Genomic DNA, 18,310 nt, shown 5'->3' on the forward strand with positions numbered 1-18,310 from the left:
GAATAACAAGCCTCTTCCCCTTCCCTTGCTTGCCTTGCGATCACCGTCGCCAATCGCATGGAAGGTAACTCCGGGGGTACGCAATTTTAAAGGTGATAAAGATCCGTGTTGGACCGGACACCACGGTCTTTAAAACGAAGGGGAAACCCACGAAAGGGCATGCAACATTCGCGGAAACCCTCGAGGCGGGATCATCTATTTCGTTCCTCGCTTCGTCGTTGCGGCGGCCGGTTTTTCTCTCCTTCTCTGGGTGGAGTGTCATCTAGTCAGGTAACGCCGATTATGTCCTTCTTCGCTTTAGTCGATCCTTTTGTTCTTCCTTCTCCTCTTGTCCTTTTCTTCTTCTTCTTTCTCCTTTTCTTTCTGGATTTTGTGGTTTATTTTTTGAGAAAGAGTATCTGGTTTCATGAAATATGTGGTTACGGATCGGATGACCGAATGAATCGATCTCTCTCACCCTGAACCCACTCCGGGTCTTCATTGTCAGTGTTTATTTCGGAAAGTTGGGAGTCTTTGAGATTGGGGCGTGGAAGGTGGGCGCCTGATGTCTCATCCGCGGTCCTGGATCTGGGATTGTTGACGTTGTGAAGTCATATCCTGCAGATGGTGTTGGTGGTGATTTTCACTGACCAATCGAAGACCGATATTTGCGGAGTGCTTGTAGACACATGGTGATAGTTTTGCCGATTGGTTTGACTGATTTATCCTTGAAATCTGGCTGCTTGACAAAATCAAGAGATCAGCTTGTGGCGTTTTGTCGACTAGAAGGAAGAAAAAGGAGGGGCCTTTGTGGTGGCTGCGGCTGCTCTTTATCTGAATGGAAAATTCTTTTTTTCTAAGTGGCCAACAGAAGGAAGCTTTGTTTTTTGATCCGTGATAATTGTGTTGTCGATCGATTACGAAGCTGGAAATATGACTAAAGATTGTGGTTTTGGGCTAAGAAAAGGCATCACTCGTTAATCCTCTCTGGTAGTACTGCATCTGACTAAGGTGGAGGAGTTGGTGGGCGAAAAGCTTCATGGAGCTCTGCTATATGGTCTGAATGTAAGTAACGAAATAGATTTGGGGAATTTTTTAATTACGAGAAATATTTTGGTTTTATAACCTTAAAGGCACCCTGGTACATCTCAGTTTTTTTGTGCTTCTGATACTACTTTGTTAATGACTTGTGTTTTCATTTAGTGTGTCTCCATGTTCTCGGCTTTGTTGGAGTTATATAACGGCGTTCTCTCTGAGATCTTTGGTGGCAAAGGCACAATTATTTTAGTAAATGCAACAGAAAATCTTGGACACCTTAATTACATTATTGATCAATACAGGACCTTGATCTTTTGTTTTCTACTGGTTGTTTATCATTTCTGAGATTGCAGGTATTTAGAAGTTTCAGTTAAGAACTATGCAGGAAATTTGAGAATTTATAGTTGGATTTATGTTTTATAGCCCATGGTTACTAAATTGTTCATCAGATTAAGCAAAGGTCAGCTTTTGCGTGCTATTTTGACAACACAACAACAACTCATGCCCTTGTTAGATGTGAGTGCAGACAGACAACACGGGGAACCATTGATTGGTCCAGTTCATATTCTAGAGAATTGGAAACATTTCCTTCTTTACTTTTGGAAGGTTTGCATGAGAAAACATACGGTATACTGTCCCTTTGTTAGATGCGAGTGCAGACAGACAACACAGGGAACCATTGATTGGTTCAGTTCATATTCTAGAGAATTGGAAACATTTCCTTGTTTACTTTTGGAAGGTTTGCATGAAAAAACATACATTATACTGTCAGCTTTGTGTGGATGATGAAGTAACTGGTACATTTACAGGTTACTCGGTGTGAAAGCATGTAAAATTTTGTGTTGTAAATGCATATTTCATCTTGTGCAGTTAAATGGTTTAAGAGAATAAAAACAGGGCTGCTGAATGGCAAGGATTATGGAGATAAGAAAACATCACATGCCATCTTCAGTTGAGTGGCCTTGATACTAGCGGGCATCTTTTCTCAGAAATGTAATTGGGGAATTCAAGTCATGATAACTCTTTGATAAATCTATGTTGATACTCGAACTCATTTAAACTTTCAAGTCAAATAAATCTCCGTAACACATATGAACTGTCAAATTGAATTTGGCCTTATCTTCTAGCTGATTATTGGTGGTTAACGCAAAAGAAAAATAAGGTTAATTATATCCTTTGGCTATCTCATATTTACTTGTTCTGTTGATTGCATGGTCCTTGAATCAAGAGAATTGATCTAGACTTCCCAGGTCAGGGCTATGGAAGTTTTTTGCCAGATTTCACCTTTCTTAGAAATTTTAATACTTAAATTAGGTTGTTGCTGCTTCATAATTTTTTAAATTGTTTTATTCTTTCCTTACAACCATTTTGCTATTATGTCAGGCAGTGAATCTCAGGTGCTTCATTTCCTTTTTCCACTGCATCAAAGAGAACTGGAGGATATTCTGTCCAGGAAAAATTTGAAGATATGCCAGAATCAGACAATAATAAGGTTTTCTTATGATGCATTGAGTATAAACTGTGTAGAGACATGATGTTTCTTGAGAATTAACCTTTTGATATTTCTGTTGGCAGTTTGGACATGATCTTACATCTCGCAATTCTAGCAACTCTATGTCAGGTGTGCCTATCAAGAAAAGGCTATTTCGTTTGACTCAACATTCATCTCCTATTCCTCAAGAACCAGATGTACCTGGACAAGATTGTGGGCCCATGTGCCTTGAACCAGAATCTACTACTACAGATAATTTAACTCATCCAACTTTTACCATACTGCCTGAGCCACCTGCATATAAGGAGGATATTGAAATGAAATCTTCAAGTGTTAAATATGCATACCTACCAAATTCTCTATGGCAATTGACATCATCTTTAGATGCAAAAAATAATACACACAACTTGGTTAATCAAGTGAGAGCCGAAACATGTTCGTCAGATCTTCCCCTGGCTCCTCAGAAAACATTTAGTGAAACAAATGCAAAGGTTTGTGCTGCTAACAGTGTGACCAGGTTAAATTTGGATTTGAATATTCCGGTCAATGTGTGGGATGCTGCTGTGAATGGATCTGTTATTGAATGTAATATGCACAAAGTGTTGAATGACAGTGATAAGTGTCAAGAAAAGCTTGAGGCATGCACTAAACAGACAATTCCTCTGAGAATTAATGGGTCTGATGTAACGCCGGCAAAGGCTGTTTCTGGGAGAGGTCATTACGATCAGAGGTTATCCAATTTAGGGATGCCTGCTGAAAAGCATAAGAGTGCAGATCTTGGATTAGATTTGCAGCTTAAACCCCCGGGCAGACGAGAATTATGCATTAATTGGAGTGCTGTTGCTCCTGATCTAAGCTTGTCTTTGAGAGGAAATGTATCAAATTCATCAAAGAATATAAAGCCAGAACCATATACAGGCAAAAGTGATAAGGACTCTATGAATTGTCATCTGGGTAAACCAAATATTGTAGGTTTAGGACATGTAAAACCTGAACCAAGTAACCAAAATTATCAGGATGAAACTGCCAAAAAGACTTTTGCCAGTGACCAGAAACAAGAAGCCAGGAGTTTAGTAAAAATGGAGCCACCTAAAGATCAATCTAGAGAGTTCTACAATAGACCTGCCGTTGGAATGCTCAACACAGAGTCGGACAACAATAAACCAACACAGCATATGGAAGTCTCAGGTACAGTTGAAGCCATAGATTTAAATTCTGTCATTGTTCCTGTTGAAAAGGTTTGTGAAGTTGATGGCTTGGTGATGATTGTTAATACAAACATAAACACAGATCAAAGAACTTGTGTGGCCTCAGCTTCTGTTGTAAATTCATCTTATGTTGAATCTTGTAAAGTTGAGGAGACACTTAATAGCACTTGTAATCTTGAACACGAGGAAGGAAGTGCTACAAAGGGAGCAGATCTAAATGCAGATTCTGTCGTTTTGGGTGTTAAGGAGAACCTGGTGGGCTATGTAAATTCTGAAGATTTTTGCATGCCTTCTGATCCATATCATGAATCTGCCGGACCTGTGGCATTGGATGGTATGTCTGAAGGTTGTGCAGAATTGGATTGCTCAGATGGTGAGTATTACATATCATCAAAATCGGTTGCAGAAGGTAAACTTCATTTGGATTCCGCAGGAGAGACTTTAGTAGGTGAGAAAAAGCAGGAAAGCATGGGTGTATCTTCTGAGATTCAAGAAAATTCTGCCGACAGTCAATCCCCATATGATAGTCCTCATTTTCATAGAGATGAAGTTCTTACACATGGAGCTGACACTGGTGATTTTAAAAACAGGAATATTCTCCTTCATGGGGCAATTGAGTCTTCCTGCGATGAAGGAGAGAAAGCAGATAAAGATAGGGATCTTGTCCCTTATGGAGCGATCGAGTCTTCCAGTGTGGAACGAGAGAAAGCAGATAGTAAGATTGCTGCCAGCTCAACTGCCCCAGAGGATGTTACTTTTACTTTCAAGATGCCATCGACTTTGGTGGTCAGTAATGAAACACAGTTACAAGTTTCGGATGCAAGGACTAGTCGTAGTGATGAAACTTCTGATGGCAATTTGTGCAATGATAAAAATGATACAGGCTCTAGTTTAACAACTGATTTGCTCGAGTCATCAGGTGGGAGGGTGCCAACAGTTTCAAGTGGGACAAGACCTACAAAACCATCGGAAAAAGCAAATAGGAAGGTAAAAGGCTCACTCATAAAGTCAAGGTCTGCTGGATCATCCAGCTCAGAAGTTGTGAAAACTAGCAAGGACGATATAAGTAGCCAACAGGTTAAAGCTAAAGAGGCTGATGTACCTGTTAGTAATCCGTTGTCATCAGAGCTGGAGTTAGATACCAATGGTCTGGCTGATCAGCATGTTGATAATATGGGTAAATCTAATCAGATTAGGAAGGTAAGTTCATTAGTTACCAACAAGTCATCCTTTGAAAAGATGAAATTGAGTTCCTCTAGGCTAGTTATTTCACAAACTGACAGGGTAGGGTTGATCGATAAATCACACAGATGGGAGAGGTCACACTCCCAAGGTTGCAGGTGATGGTCCTCTCTAGTCTCTCCTTTCTGGATTTATTTTACGTTGCAATTTGCAGGTCATGTTTATGTTTCTCTTCTTGGATTTCAGGGGTGAGAGGTGCAATGATAGGTTTCTGAAATACAGAAGCAATGATAAAGATCAACCGACTCGAAAACGTAGTTATGGTTTGGTGAACACCAGAAGGGATGGCAACCAAATGAGTGTTTATGGTCGAGATTCTGGCCCTCGATATGCACCAAAAGTTAACGATTCAAAAGGTTACAGATTTTTTAGGCCTTGTAGCGACCAAGAGGGTCCCTTGAGAATTGTGGCGGATGCTTCTGTTGGAAGTACTGGTAACAGCTTCAGAAGATTCATGGATGATGAGCAACCACATAGGACTCGTTTTCCATATAGGAGGCATTCTCCTGGGGCCTGTGATAGAGGTGTTCAAATTTCTGGCCGCCCCTCAAGGGAAGTCAGTCCCAGCAGGTCCGCTGGGAGACATGTTCCAGACATTCCCATCAGTTGCTTGCCAAATGAAATGATAGACCCCTTTTTATATGCAGACCCATGTGTGAAATATGAGCAAGCTGAGAATCATTCCATGTGGAGAGAAAGAAGCCTTTCACCTACTCAGAGGAGGGGTACTCCCATACATTTTCCCCGAATGCGCTCTCCTTATCAGTTTTCTCCACCTCGAAGATCACCTGACATGGGTTACGGGGGACATCCGGAATTGATGCAACACAGGTCGCCACCAGTTGTCAAAATTGACCAGATGCGATCACCTCCACGACGCCTTTGTTTACCAGAATATGCGATGGTCAGAAATGATTTGCCTCACTCTCGCCTGCCTAATGACATGAGAGAAATGCAAGAACTGGATTTGCCAAGGCCTGGTAGGGGCTCTCAAAGGAACATCAGGAGGTTTGATTTGAGTGATCAACAAGAAGTTACAGAGGATTACTTTGGATCTTTGCACTTTGCCCAGCCTCTTCCACTTGCACATGCAGAAGATGAGCTTCTGGCTAGAAGGAAGTTTGATGCCAATTGTTCTTATCAACGGTCTTATGGAGATCACCACCCCGTAGGTGGTGATAGGGAGGAGCCTTTTCTCTATCCTGGTGACTGTAGTCCTGCTAGATGTAGTCCTGCTAGACCTGTGAGGTTTTACCCCAAAAGAGAAGGCTTCTCCAATAGAGTCAGCCTAAGGAGCCCTGTGATGCGAATGAAAAATCAACTGGGAAGCACCACAAACAGATCAAGAAGTATGGCTGAACAAGAAGATTATAGAAACCGAAGCCAACCAGCATGGCGTGACGATAGTTTTAACGACATTCGGCTAAAGAAGAGAAGAGTCTAACAGTGAGATGTGTCATTTTCGGTGACTAGGCTGCCTGCTGGTCATTTAATAACAAATCCTGCTGTACAGTTCTGGAACCACACTGACTTGTATAGTTCTTGCTGACAAGATTAACTTGGACTTGAAGAAGCACAAAAGGCGGGCCTTGACAAATCTTCCTTGTATAGTTCTACCACATGGACTAAAAGGTTATGTCAGACGTTTAAGATTGAGAGCTAGCGGTCTGTGGCAGCCATCTGTTCTGGCTCAAGCAACACTACCACTCTTCTTGCTATATTCGATAGGTTGCCATTTTTATCTAATTTATCACAGAGCTGATTCACACATACATCCCGATATCTGCTATGGTGATTGAGCAATGCCCTGCTTTGTCGATGACGTCTTGAATCTGGAGGATGAGAACAATGCAGGTATCTTGTATACTGCACATTGCATAAATGAACCTGACCATGGCAGTTTCCTTCCACATCTGCTGCTGTTTTTTGATTGCTTGCTCATCACCTTGGCCGGTGGGTTTACGACTGGAAAGGAAATCGAATTCCTTGGTAGTTGAATGGATTGTTGGTTGGCATTGTCTGCCTGGAATTATAAGCAATTTCTTCATGCAGTGATGGCTCGGAGGATATAAAATGGAAAGTAGTAATCATCCAAACAAGTTGAGCTTGGTTGGTCTCCTAATAAACTTGAATTGAGCAAGTGAATAGACTGACATGCCTTTAAATTGCGAATTACGTTGTTAGACTGGCAGTAACAGCCCTTCAAGGCGCGCCGAACACATTGCAATCTCTCCTGCAACCTGTCTTTGCTGTGTATTATGCTTGATGAGAAAGGACAGCAGCAGAAATGATAGTAACGATGTGGTGGCGTATACTCTAATCGTGGAAGCTCTTCTACGGCAGAACGAGGAAGCAGCAGTGTCACCACTGGTCGAGCACGATGACTTGCGAACTGTTATTTATCGATCATTTTCCCTCATTAAATATACATGAAAAGGAGAAATAAAGGAAGCTTCATCCAACTTATCGAGAAAGAAATAACACAATGAAAGACGATTCCTTGCTGACAGTGGCCGGCAAATTCTCCCCCTTCTTACTCCTTGCGGACCGTGTGGAAGTGCTCCGGCGAGAGGTGGAGCAGCTCATGCACTAATAACAATAAGTGGCTTGCAGCCGTTTCCATCTCCCAAATCCAATGTCTCAGTTTTCTCCGACAGATGACTGTAGCAAAGCCAACAGAGTGAGGTGTCGATGAGCCAGCAATTGGAAGTCCGTGGCATGCTTGCCATGGTGCTTACTCTAGTGACGAGTACACGAATTCGTGGCATGTGAATCTTTCCACCCTTAAATCCCCCAGAGGAATACACAGACTGTGTCACAGTCACACGTAAGAAACACACTGAGAAAGGCAAACGTTCACGTGATGAATGCTTCCTCCTTATCTACCTCTCGTTGGTTCTTGTTTGGTTCTCCATCGTAAGGAGCCTTCCACTCCAGAGGAGGAGAGGAGGGAGCCATGAGCTTCGGGAGCAAGTCTTCTGTGAGCTGCGCAGACGCTCGTTGGCCGGTTAGACCAAGCTACAAGTGGCCGGAGTCCGACGCCGAGTTCGTGAAGTCGATGGCAGGAAGAAGGGGTGAAAGAGGCAGCCATCGCGATGGGAGGAAGAAGTGGAGTCCGAGTCCGATGGTGGTGGATAGCTATTCCTGCCGGCAGATGTACCTGAGGAGCTACACCTTCTCCAAGGAGGAGACTGTCACGGAGAAGGCACGGCAGTGCCTCGGGAAAGTCAAGGAGCGAGCTGCTCTTCTGTTCCCTTTTCTCCAGCAGAATTCTGAGAGCGGCAATGAAATGAACGGACGTAACAGCAGGAGGAAGAAGAAGAAGAAGAAGAAGGGTTGCGGAACAGACAGGAAGCTGAGAGAGTTCTCCTACTCGGCACTGTTCTCCATTTTCTACCGATTCCTCTTGTGCACCACTGGCGTCGAAATTGCTGACCGAAGATAAACCAACGTGTTAATTTTGCTAGATCTCTCTCCATACAAGTACAAATTTGTTCTATGTATTCTCAGAAGCTGGTGTTTTGTATCTGTGTATCGTACTAAAATATCAGAATTAAGAGTCGCAATATTACTTTTATACTCTGCAGCTTTTGAAGAACTCGATAAGAACTCCTTGCAGAAGTTGTCATTACACATCCTATTTCAAGTTGTTCCAAGGATGAAATATTATACATTCAATTTGTATCATCCTTTATAAGTGCTGTCCGTGTAAGCCTCTGAGATAAACATACAGATTCTCTCTCTCTCTCTCTCTCTCTCTCTCTAAAACACATCACACCAATTCTGCTTATTTAGTGAGAAGCATGCATGAACATCTCTTTTTGTGTGGCGGCCAACAAAAGTTGTGGAAGATCTCATGGACCGTCTTATGTGCAGCTTAGAAGAGGCTGCTCGCATAGTGCCCACTGGAGAACGTTCTTGTTGATGTGCCTCACATGGTCACAAAGTGTTTGATCCTACATCTGTCCTTATTTGATTCTCGGCAACAAGTCTTGTTAAGCTTTCTTCTCATGGTTCGAATACGTCTGTGAAACTCGAGCTTTCCCCTTCCATTGTAACCCGATCGGTTGGTATCTCACAGTTCGATTGTTTTATATGTAATTAAAACTGGTTTCATTACTTAGATTTGTGTGGGGTGAGATACTGGAGATTAAGTTTCGAGTTCCAAAGATGATTCGTGTTGTCCATCAATCATCTCACTCTCGCTATTCAGATGGAAAGGATGGAAAATCCAAGTTCAAGAATAGTATGTTGCATATGTTGGCCTTCTCCTATTGCCCAGCCTTTCTTTCCTTCAGTCAACATCAGTACATTTTCCACATCTTTGCAACTCCGGACAGACATCAAAGTAATGACACCACTCGTGGATACCACAGCAACCATTGTGGAACACCCATGGTGGCTACAGGAAGAACAAAAGCAGAGCCATGCGACTGCTGATGTTTCTTCTACTGTAATGTCAACTTTCTGTGATCCTGAATCGAAGCAAAACTAATGGTTATGGTTTGCTGAGGACGCGTGGATTGGTTGGAGCAGATGATGGCACAGTTGAGAGGATCAGCCACTGCCACAGGGGCTCCATTTTCAAGAACCAACCAAGTGAGCAGAGACCAAAGTAGAGCTATCAGATTTTGCTATATATATATATATATATATATATATATATATATATATATATATATATATAGGTTGGAAGAGATGATGCATAGACCCAAAATATATGTTCATATATATTTTGCTATGAACATATATATCAGCTAAGCATGTCAGTTTCTGCAAACCCATTACAAGAGAAGATTAAAGATCATACAACATCTTCATGTCCCAGCTATTAATTACAAGGAAATGTCAAACTAGCTTAGCTGAAGTAGCTGATGACTTCAAAGAGACATTTAACAGATCGTTTATGTCATCCCACACAACAGTTTCTTCCGATTGAGACTGCCTGCCAGATGAGTATTAACACAAAAATTTCATACACTGCTAAAAAAAGGAGAAGAAAGAATGGTGCAACATACTGATACGTATCTGAACTTTGGTTACAGTCGAAAACAAGGAAGAAAGAACAGTAGCACACACTGATATGTAACTGAGACATAACAAGGCTTTGCAACATTTGCTTGTTTCTTCCTTCCCCTCCTCATGTAGAGTGTCAAGAAAACCGCAACCATAACTTTTGGTCTCCCTGTCTTTTGACATTTCAGATACTCATATGTATCTGTTGCATGTTTCATACTGATATGTATCATCAAATATTAGATAATTTGAGTAAACTCTTAGTATGTAACATCATGTTTCAGGTTTCAATTAAAGGAGGTCGAATCTAACAAGGAATTGTTTGAAGGAATCTTTGTTTCCTACACCAACAACTACAAATAATTTGGCACTTCATCAAACTGTAACGCCACTTTGAATCGAACCTAATCCAACCTTAAAGCGAACATTAAGATTCGGGTAGATAATATATGATCATATGGGATAAGAAATCAGCGGACGAAACGATTGGAACGACTTAGGCCAGCGTCGAGATGACGAGTGCACAACAACGCAACGAAGGTTGACTAATTTGGGCAAGCGCGATGCTTCCTGGAAATTTCACTATGGTACATTAAATATATCGTGTAACGCCGGGAAGGTAAAGCCGCCTACCCCAGTTGCGTGGTTTTTCGTCTTACGCTGGCCTTACGACTGGAAGAATCTGGGGGGCCCACTTTGGGTCCCGCATTTTAGAACACAAGTAGGTCGATGGGTCGAAAGCAACGTTCTTGTCTTCCAATATTCTTTTTGCCCGGCTCGTCGGTCACCCGCCCCGCCTACTCTTCCTCGCAGTTCCAAAGAGAGAGTGGGCCCGAGAGGGTCCGAGGAGGAACGAGCGGGTATGTTGTAAAAGGAGTGGCACTAAGAATTACTTATCTTTTGACGAGTCGTCGCTCGTGGGCCTCCAAGACGCGGACTCTCGGCCGGCGAAACCACCTCTTCTCAAGGTGAGAGCGATCGTGAGATCGATCGCGTCTTTTCGAGCGTCTCGTTCTACGTCAGAAGCTTGAACGAAGCAAGCTAGGTAGTGGAGCGTTTGGGAACGAATCGAAGAACTCCGCACGAAGAAGCTTTCTTCGGATCGGGTAACGAAACCCTTTTTTCCTTTTTCCCCCGTCTCTTCCGCTGGTTTCTTGCTGCGGAGGGATCTGTTGCGGGCTTGTTCGATTCGTTGCGGGCTCTTGAATCAGTGAAAGATTGGTTGCTTTTCTTCGTGGGAGAAGGCTTTCGCTCGGGTTTTTGTATTTGCTTGTTTAGATCGGTTGGGCGTGGGATGGTGGTGTCGGGGAGCGTGGATTTGAGGGTTTTGTAGGAAAGATTTGACTTTTGGGATTCTGGTTGGGGCGGAGTGGGGATGGGGAAAGGAGGGCAGGATGAGGGGAAGAAGGGTGGATTGGAGCAGCCGACGTCGAACTTTCCGGCTTGGGCGAGGACCGTCCACGAGTGCGAGGCCGAATTCGTGGTTTCGGCTCACGACGGGCTCCGATCTGAGGAGGTAGTGAAGCTGCGGGAGATTTATGGACTGAACGAGCTTTCGAAGCACTCTGGGCCTTCGATCTGGCAGTTGGTACTTGAGCAGTTCAACGACACGCTGGTCCGGATCCTTCTTGTGGCCGCCGTCGTCTCTTTCGTGCTCGCGTGGTACGATGGGGACGAAGGTGGTGAGATGGGGATCACTGCCTTTGTGGAGCCCTTGGTGATATTCCTTATTCTGATCGTGAATGCAATCGTTGGTGTTTGGCAAGAGAACAACGCTGAGAAGGCACTCGAGGCCCTGAAAGAAATCCAGTCTGAGCATGCCTCTGTTAGAAGGAACGGGGAGTTGATTCCAAATCTGCCTGCTAAGGAACTTGTACCGGGTGACATCGTGGAGCTTAAGGTTGGGGACAAGGTTCCAGCGGATATGAGGATTTTGCACCTGATTAGCTCCACTGTGAGGGTAGAGCAAGCATCTCTTACGGGAGAGAATGATGCGGTGAACAAAACCAACCACCAAGTTGAGTCTGAAGACATAGATATCCAAGGGAAGGAATGCATGGTTTTTGCAGGTACTACAGTCGTGAATGGCAGCTGCATATGCTTGGTTATACAGACCGGTATGAACACTGAAATTGGTAAGATACATTCGCAGATACATGAAGCTTCACAGAGTGAAGATGATACACCATTGAAGAAGAAATTGAATGAGTTCGGGGAGGTCCTTACAGCAATTATTGGTGTGATTTGTGCTGTGGTTTGGCTTATCAATGTGAAATACTTCCTTACCTGGGAGTATGTTGATGGCTGGCCAAGGAATTTCAAGTTTTCCTTTGAGAAGTGCACTTATTACTTCGAGATTGCTGTTGCCTTGGCTGTTGCAGCAATCCCAGAAGGGTTGCCTGCGGTTATCACTACTTGCTTGGCACTGGGTACACGGAAGATGGCACAAAAGAATGCACTGGTTCGGAAGCTACCAAGTGTTGAGACTTTGGGTTGCACAACTGTGATATGCTCTGATAAGACTGGTACATTGACGACAAACCAGATGTCTGCTGTAAGGCTTGTTGCAATGGGGCGCTGGGCAGATACACTTAGAACATTCAAAGTGGATGGTACCACATACAATCCTCATGATGGGATTATCCATGATTGGCCGACCAGTAACATGGATGCAAATCTTCAAATGATTGCTAAGATTGCTGCTGTTTGCAATGATGCAAGTGTCAATCATTCAGCACATCAGTTTGTTACCAGTGGTATGCCAACAGAGGCAGCCCTGAAGGTAAGAACCTCTATGTTTGCTTCTCATTGCAGTTCTTCCTTGCTATCTCTAACTCAGTGCTAAATTTCCCGTTTCTTCAATTTAATATGGACACATAGAGCAGAACGATTGTTAAATCGGAAATTGATTTGGTCAGTCCTTAATTAGGTAAAAATACACCGAACCTCATCATGTTTAGTGCATATTGAGGGCATACAGAAATTAATTATAAGGAAATTATACTGTACCTAAACGCCTTTGTAAGTGTATTTGTGAGTACAACAGACTAGAAAGTAACTCTTTTGTCTATTTTGTTCTTGCTCCTAAGCCTTTTCTCTGATGGTTAGGCCCTGCTTATCTCTAGTTAAGCAATGCGTGTAAGCCTATCCCAGATGTGACTTAAGAGGGGTGCATGTAATTTGGCTTTTTGTATTTGATGTTTGCTTCATCTTACTTTGTTGATAAATGATGAATATGTATTTTGTCAGGTTTTGGTTGAGAAAATGGGACTTCCTGGAGGATATGAGACATCATCATTGGACTCAGATGAAATATTAAGTATGTTTCAGGCCTCAAGTTTCAGTTTATAGTTCAGTTATTTAGTTAAGATGCTTTATGTGGATCTATGCATGACAGCTTATATATGAAATTGACATTATCTAATAATTGAAGGGTGCTGTAAATGGTGGAATGGAATGGCCCAGAGGGTTGCGACTCTTGAGTTTGATCGTTCTCGAAAGTCAATGGGAGTTATTGTGAAATCAAAATCAGGAACAAATTCTTTGCTTGTAAAGGTATTCCAATCTATCTAATTAGTGTGATTTGCAGGTGATGTAGGAACTTGTCCTACATCCGATGATTAATTTAGTAGCTATGTTACTCGTCCTACATCAGTTATTGCTTCTCTCTTCAACTTATCTTAATAATTGAAGTCATTTTGAAAATTTATGCAACTGATGGACAAATAACCATTTTGTTTGTGCCTACATTGGGCACATTGGTGCACCCTCATTCGCATGTTATTTGATGGTATCCGCAATCAGTACTTGTGAACGAATGGAAAATCTTCACACTAATATATAATTGAAGTTGCATTGTGGCAGGGTGCTGTAGAAAATTTGTTGGAAAGAAGTGCCTACGTTCAGCTGCTTGATGGTTCTGTTGTGGTGTTAGATGACAGATCAAAAAGTCTTATTCTGGATGCCCTTCATAAGATGTCAACAACTGCGTTGCGCTGTTTGGGATTTGCCTATACGGATGATCTAGCAGAATTTGCAACATATGATGGTGAAGACCACCCGGCTCATAAACTTTTACTAGATCCATCAAATTACTCATCCATTGAAACTGGTCTAGTGTTTGTTGGATTAGTAGGGCTTAGGGTGAGATATCTTGCTTGATTGACAGTCTTTCAGTTGCCTTTTTGTTTTATGTTCTCTTTAGCTTTTCTGTTGGCACCACTGACTCTTTTATATTCTTGCCTTTGGAATTATTTTTAGGATCCTCCACGGAGTGAGGTCTACAAAGCAATTGAAGATTGTAGAGCAGCTGGTATCCGAGTTATGGTCATAACTGGAGACAACAAGGAAACCGCAGAAGCAATTTGCCGTGATATAGGTGTATTTACGCCTGACGAAGAGATACATTCAAAGAGCCTCACAGGCAAAGGTTTTATGTCTATGTCATCCAGTGATAAAAAGACCCTTTTGAGGCAAAGTGGTGGTCTTCTTTTTTCTAGAGCAGAACCAAAGCATAAACAAGAGATCGTGAGATTACTTAGAGAAGATGGTGAGGTAGTTGCAATGACAGGGGATGGAGTGAACGATGCTCCTGCATTGAAAATGGCAGATATTGGTATAGCAATGGGCATTGCTGGGACAGAGGTATGTGCTGCTCGCTCTTATTTTTCTTGTTGTTCTTTTGTGCATTTGCTCTTTCTTCATCTAGAATCTATATCCATATAAGAAATTGTCCCACGACACTACCGGTAGATTCAAGCCCAGATGAAAAAGTGAAGGGTTGCATAAGATCACTGACAGTGTTAAATTTTTTCAAATCTCACAAGCATCGATTTAAAGCATTTTCATTGTAAGGTTAAGTCATCATCCAGAAGCCAAGGTGGTATGTTCATCACCTAGATGCCACTAAGTGCAAAGAGGTTGGGTTAGGTAGCAGCCCAAAAATGTTCCATCACATAGGTGTCGGCATGTAATGCAAAATAGATAATTACATTGTTCTGGATAAATTAAGAAGCTAGTTCAAGATCATTGGATTAGGTTAACAACTGAAAATATAGGGACACTATATTTGTTTACATTATTCTGGACAACATCTTAGAAGCTAGTCCAAGATCATAGGATTATACTAACAACCGAAAACAATGGACACTTTGCAAACTGGGAGATCAGGGTTTGAGTCATGGAAACAGTCACTTCTATACTTAGAGGCCCTCCCCGGACCCCACATTGGTAGAAGTCTTGTGCCTCCTTTTTCTGGAAAAGAATTAGAAGTGGTAGATATGAAAATTAGGAGAAACATTATCATAATTTGTTTACACGATACAATGTCTTGAAGGGAAAATGTAGTGATATTTTCTTTTGGCAGCTTTCCTTTTTGAAAATTAGACTTTGTTTATTACTGATTGTTATTTCTGGGTATATTATCCTGTTAGCTTTTTTTTAATGATGTTTATGATCTGCTTTTATGATTGTTTATTACAAGTGTCACTTATGTCATTAAAGATTGTATTCCTTCTAACATACTAGATCCTGTAAATGCTGTCTGAGTATCATCTAACATTGTTTTTTTTATTTCAGGTTGCTAAGGAAGCCTCAGATATGGTGTTGGCAGATGATAATTTCAGTTCAATAGTTGCAGCAGTTGGTGAAGGAAGATCGATTTACAACAATATGAAAGCTTTTATAAGGTCTCGTTACTTTTTTACGACATATATCATATCTTTGATTATATCTTCATAATAAGAGTATGTCAGTTAGGTTTCTTCACATAAGCTTGGTGCATGCTTTATGTAATCTGGCCAGTTAAGTAGCATGAATCAAAATGCTGTATCTGCTTTACTATGTATGTTCTTGTCCATATTCACTAACTGGTTAATGATAATCTATAGGCAAAGTTTAATGCATAATCTTGTTTGATCTGACATTTAAGTCTGTTCGTGATAGTATTTAATGAGATAATAAACTGGAGGGACGTTAAGTATCATGCAAGAGTAATTCTGAATGGAATGCTAGAATCTGAAAGATATGTAGCTGATGTTTATTAATCTTAACTTTTATATTTCTCACTTTCTAATCGCAGATACATGATTTCCTCAAATATTGGTGAAGTTGCCTCCATTTTTTTAACAGCAGCTTTAGGTATTCCAGAGGGACTGATACCGGTTCAACTTTTGTGGGTCAATCTTGTCACGGATGGCCCTCCTGCAACTGCTCTTGGATTCAACCCACCTGATAAAGATATTATGAAGAAACCACCTCGAAGGAGTGACGACTCATTGATTACTGCATGGATTTTATTCCGTTATATGGTAAATCATCTTCTTGCTCGTTCTTTGTCATAAGCAATGCATCAACTTATTTTGTGTATCTTATCTTTGTTTATGTATATGTATCTCGTATGCTCGTTTTTGTAGCAAAATATTCTTTATTCTTCTTCCAACTCCGAAAAAACTAAGGGCCTCTTCAGTGTTGCTTTTTTTCTCTCCAAAAGAAAGCTTGAATATGGATGAAACAAGCACAGCTTAGTACTTTATTTCTATGCTATTGTCTTTGTAGTTCTTTTATGTGACACTAAAGATTTTTGTCACTTCTAAGATTCAGACTTTTGTAATGGCGCTGAGGTTGTTGATGCAAATATTTCTAATTTCATATTTTACTGAATACATATATGCTCATACAATTCATCTGATCATTTCAACTGACCCATTGAACTCCATATGTAGGTCATTGGGCTTTATGTGGGGATTGCTACAGTTGGTATCTTCATTATATGGTATACTCATGGTTCTTTTATGGGAATCGACTTCAGTGGTGATGGCCACACCCTTGTAACCTATTCACAGCTTTCTAACTGGGGAGAATGCTCCTCATGGGAGGGCTTCAAGGTCTCTCCATTCACTGCTGGAGCACGACAATTCACCTTTGATGCTAATCCCTGTGACTATTTCCAGACTGGTAAAGTGAAGGCAATGACCCTTTCGCTGTCTGTCTTGGTGGCCATTGAGATGTTCAATTCACTTAATGCATTATCTGAAGACGGGAGCCTCCTGAGCATGCCTCCATGGGCCAACCCATGGCTTCTTTTGGCCATGTCCATCTCATTTGGACTGCATTTCCTAATATTATATGTCCCTTTCCTTGCTCAAGTCTTCGGAATAGTGCCTCTCAGTTTCAACGAGTGGCTCTTGGTGTTGGCAGTTGCATTTCCAGTGATCCTTATTGATGAGGTCCTCAAATTTATCGGGCGTCACACAAGTTCTTCGGGTGCCAAGAGCTGGTCTGCAAAGCACAAGGATGAGTAGATGCTGACACACTTCAAAACAGCAACAGTTGTGCAGGAGATGCAATTCTGCAGTTTTGCATGGCCTTTGATAACGGGAGTTGTTCTGGTCCCTCATCGTTCTCCGATCATGATTATTTTTGAGAATTTGGTAACCAGTGAATATTCAGATTAAGTAGTGAACTTGACGTGGAGCCTAATCATGATTTTTGAACACATTTTTGACGTTACAGTTATCTATTTCATAGTTTTAAAGGTGCTCTAGTTCGGCGCACATGCAGTACAAGATTACAAATAATTTTTAATAAACTTTGTTCCTCGAAGAGAGACCGATGTTGCGTCAAACAGTGCTGTTGTCATTGCAATTCTGTAAGGTTATATATTTAAGCTGGATTTTGCTCTGGGAGAAGCATTCCAGTTCAGGATGAATCAAAAACCTTAACTTGTGTATTCTGGTGGTATGCCTGCGATCTGTTTGTCATTAAGGTTCTTCAAGTTGACAAAGAGTTCATGAAGTTTATGAAAATGTAAGAGTTCTATCTGAGTGCATAATTGAACAAATCCTTTTACGGACTCGACTCGGACTGAGTATTGATGGAGACTATTTTTTCTTTCATATGTCATGCAAACAGAATGTGGTTAGGTGGTTCCATGTCATCAGTATGTAGATTGGATAGGTGGTTCCATATCATCACTATGTAGATCGTAGATTGGATGGGTCATGTCGTAGGACATTGCTAGACTAGCTAGACTCTTATGGCCCCACCATTAGTGTATACGTGTCGGCATTGATTGATCACCTGCAATTTGATTATATTTCGGAAGCTCAAAATAAAAATCTATAATTAGATAGGTTATTGATTGCTTCCCTCGAACGAGTTGGTTCTTCCATGTCTTTTTTAATAGGAAGACCCGAAGACTTGGATTTTTTTGAGAGAGATCGATAGAGGGGAAGAATAGACAACTCAACATGGCGTTGAGTAATAATTGGACTAATCTAATTTTAAAGTACGTTGGGCCACCATTAAAATTAGCTTATAAGATCCTAATAGGTGT

At 41.6% G+C, this 18,310-nt stretch overlaps 3 protein-coding genes across 8 annotated transcripts; all 3 read left to right on the forward strand.

Annotated features, from left to right (window-relative positions):
* Positions 1 to 29: 29 nt before the first annotated feature.
* On the forward strand, positions 30 to 8,536 carry LOC135624781 (uncharacterized). 6 transcript variants are annotated; one of them, XM_065128721.1, is made up of 5 exons: positions 30 to 270; positions 488 to 1,044; positions 2,401 to 2,509; positions 2,593 to 5,057; positions 5,146 to 8,536. In XM_065128721.1, exons 3-5 carry the CDS (start codon positions 2,486 to 2,488, stop codon positions 6,401 to 6,403), a joined length of 3,747 nt encoding a protein of 1,248 aa, XP_064984793.1. In that variant the 5' UTR covers positions 30 to 270; positions 488 to 1,044; positions 2,401 to 2,485; the 3' UTR covers positions 6,404 to 8,536. The 6 variants fall into 6 exon arrangements, with proteins under 6 accessions (XP_064984793.1, XP_064984795.1, XP_064984792.1 ...); XM_065128723.1 differs by having other exon boundaries at positions 604 to 1,044; XM_065128720.1 differs by having other exon boundaries at positions 30 to 1,044.
* On the forward strand, positions 7,916 to 8,404 carry LOC135625719 (uncharacterized). Its single transcript, XM_065130807.1, has one exon. It carries the CDS (start codon positions 7,916 to 7,918, stop codon positions 8,402 to 8,404), a length of 489 nt encoding a protein of 162 aa, XP_064986879.1.
* A 2,379-nt stretch (positions 8,537 to 10,915) lies between the features above and the next one.
* On the forward strand, positions 10,916 to 17,704 carry LOC135624782 (calcium-transporting ATPase 1, endoplasmic reticulum-type-like). The gene is made up of 8 exons (XM_065128726.1): positions 10,916 to 12,757; positions 13,225 to 13,294; positions 13,409 to 13,530; positions 13,840 to 14,118; positions 14,236 to 14,619; positions 15,553 to 15,662; positions 16,055 to 16,283; positions 16,698 to 17,704. The coding sequence occupies exons 1-8, from the start codon at positions 11,351 to 11,353 to the stop codon at positions 17,274 to 17,276; spliced, it is 3,180 nt and encodes a 1,059-aa protein (XP_064984798.1). The 5' UTR covers positions 10,916 to 11,350; the 3' UTR covers positions 17,277 to 17,704.
* Positions 17,705 to 18,310: the final 606 nt, after the last annotated feature.

Source organism: Musa acuminata, chromosome BXJ2-10, assembly GCF_036884655.1.
Source record: "Musa acuminata AAA Group cultivar baxijiao chromosome BXJ2-10, Cavendish_Baxijiao_AAA, whole genome shotgun sequence".
Classification (NCBI taxonomy): Eukaryota; Viridiplantae; Streptophyta; class Magnoliopsida; order Zingiberales; family Musaceae; genus Musa; species Musa acuminata.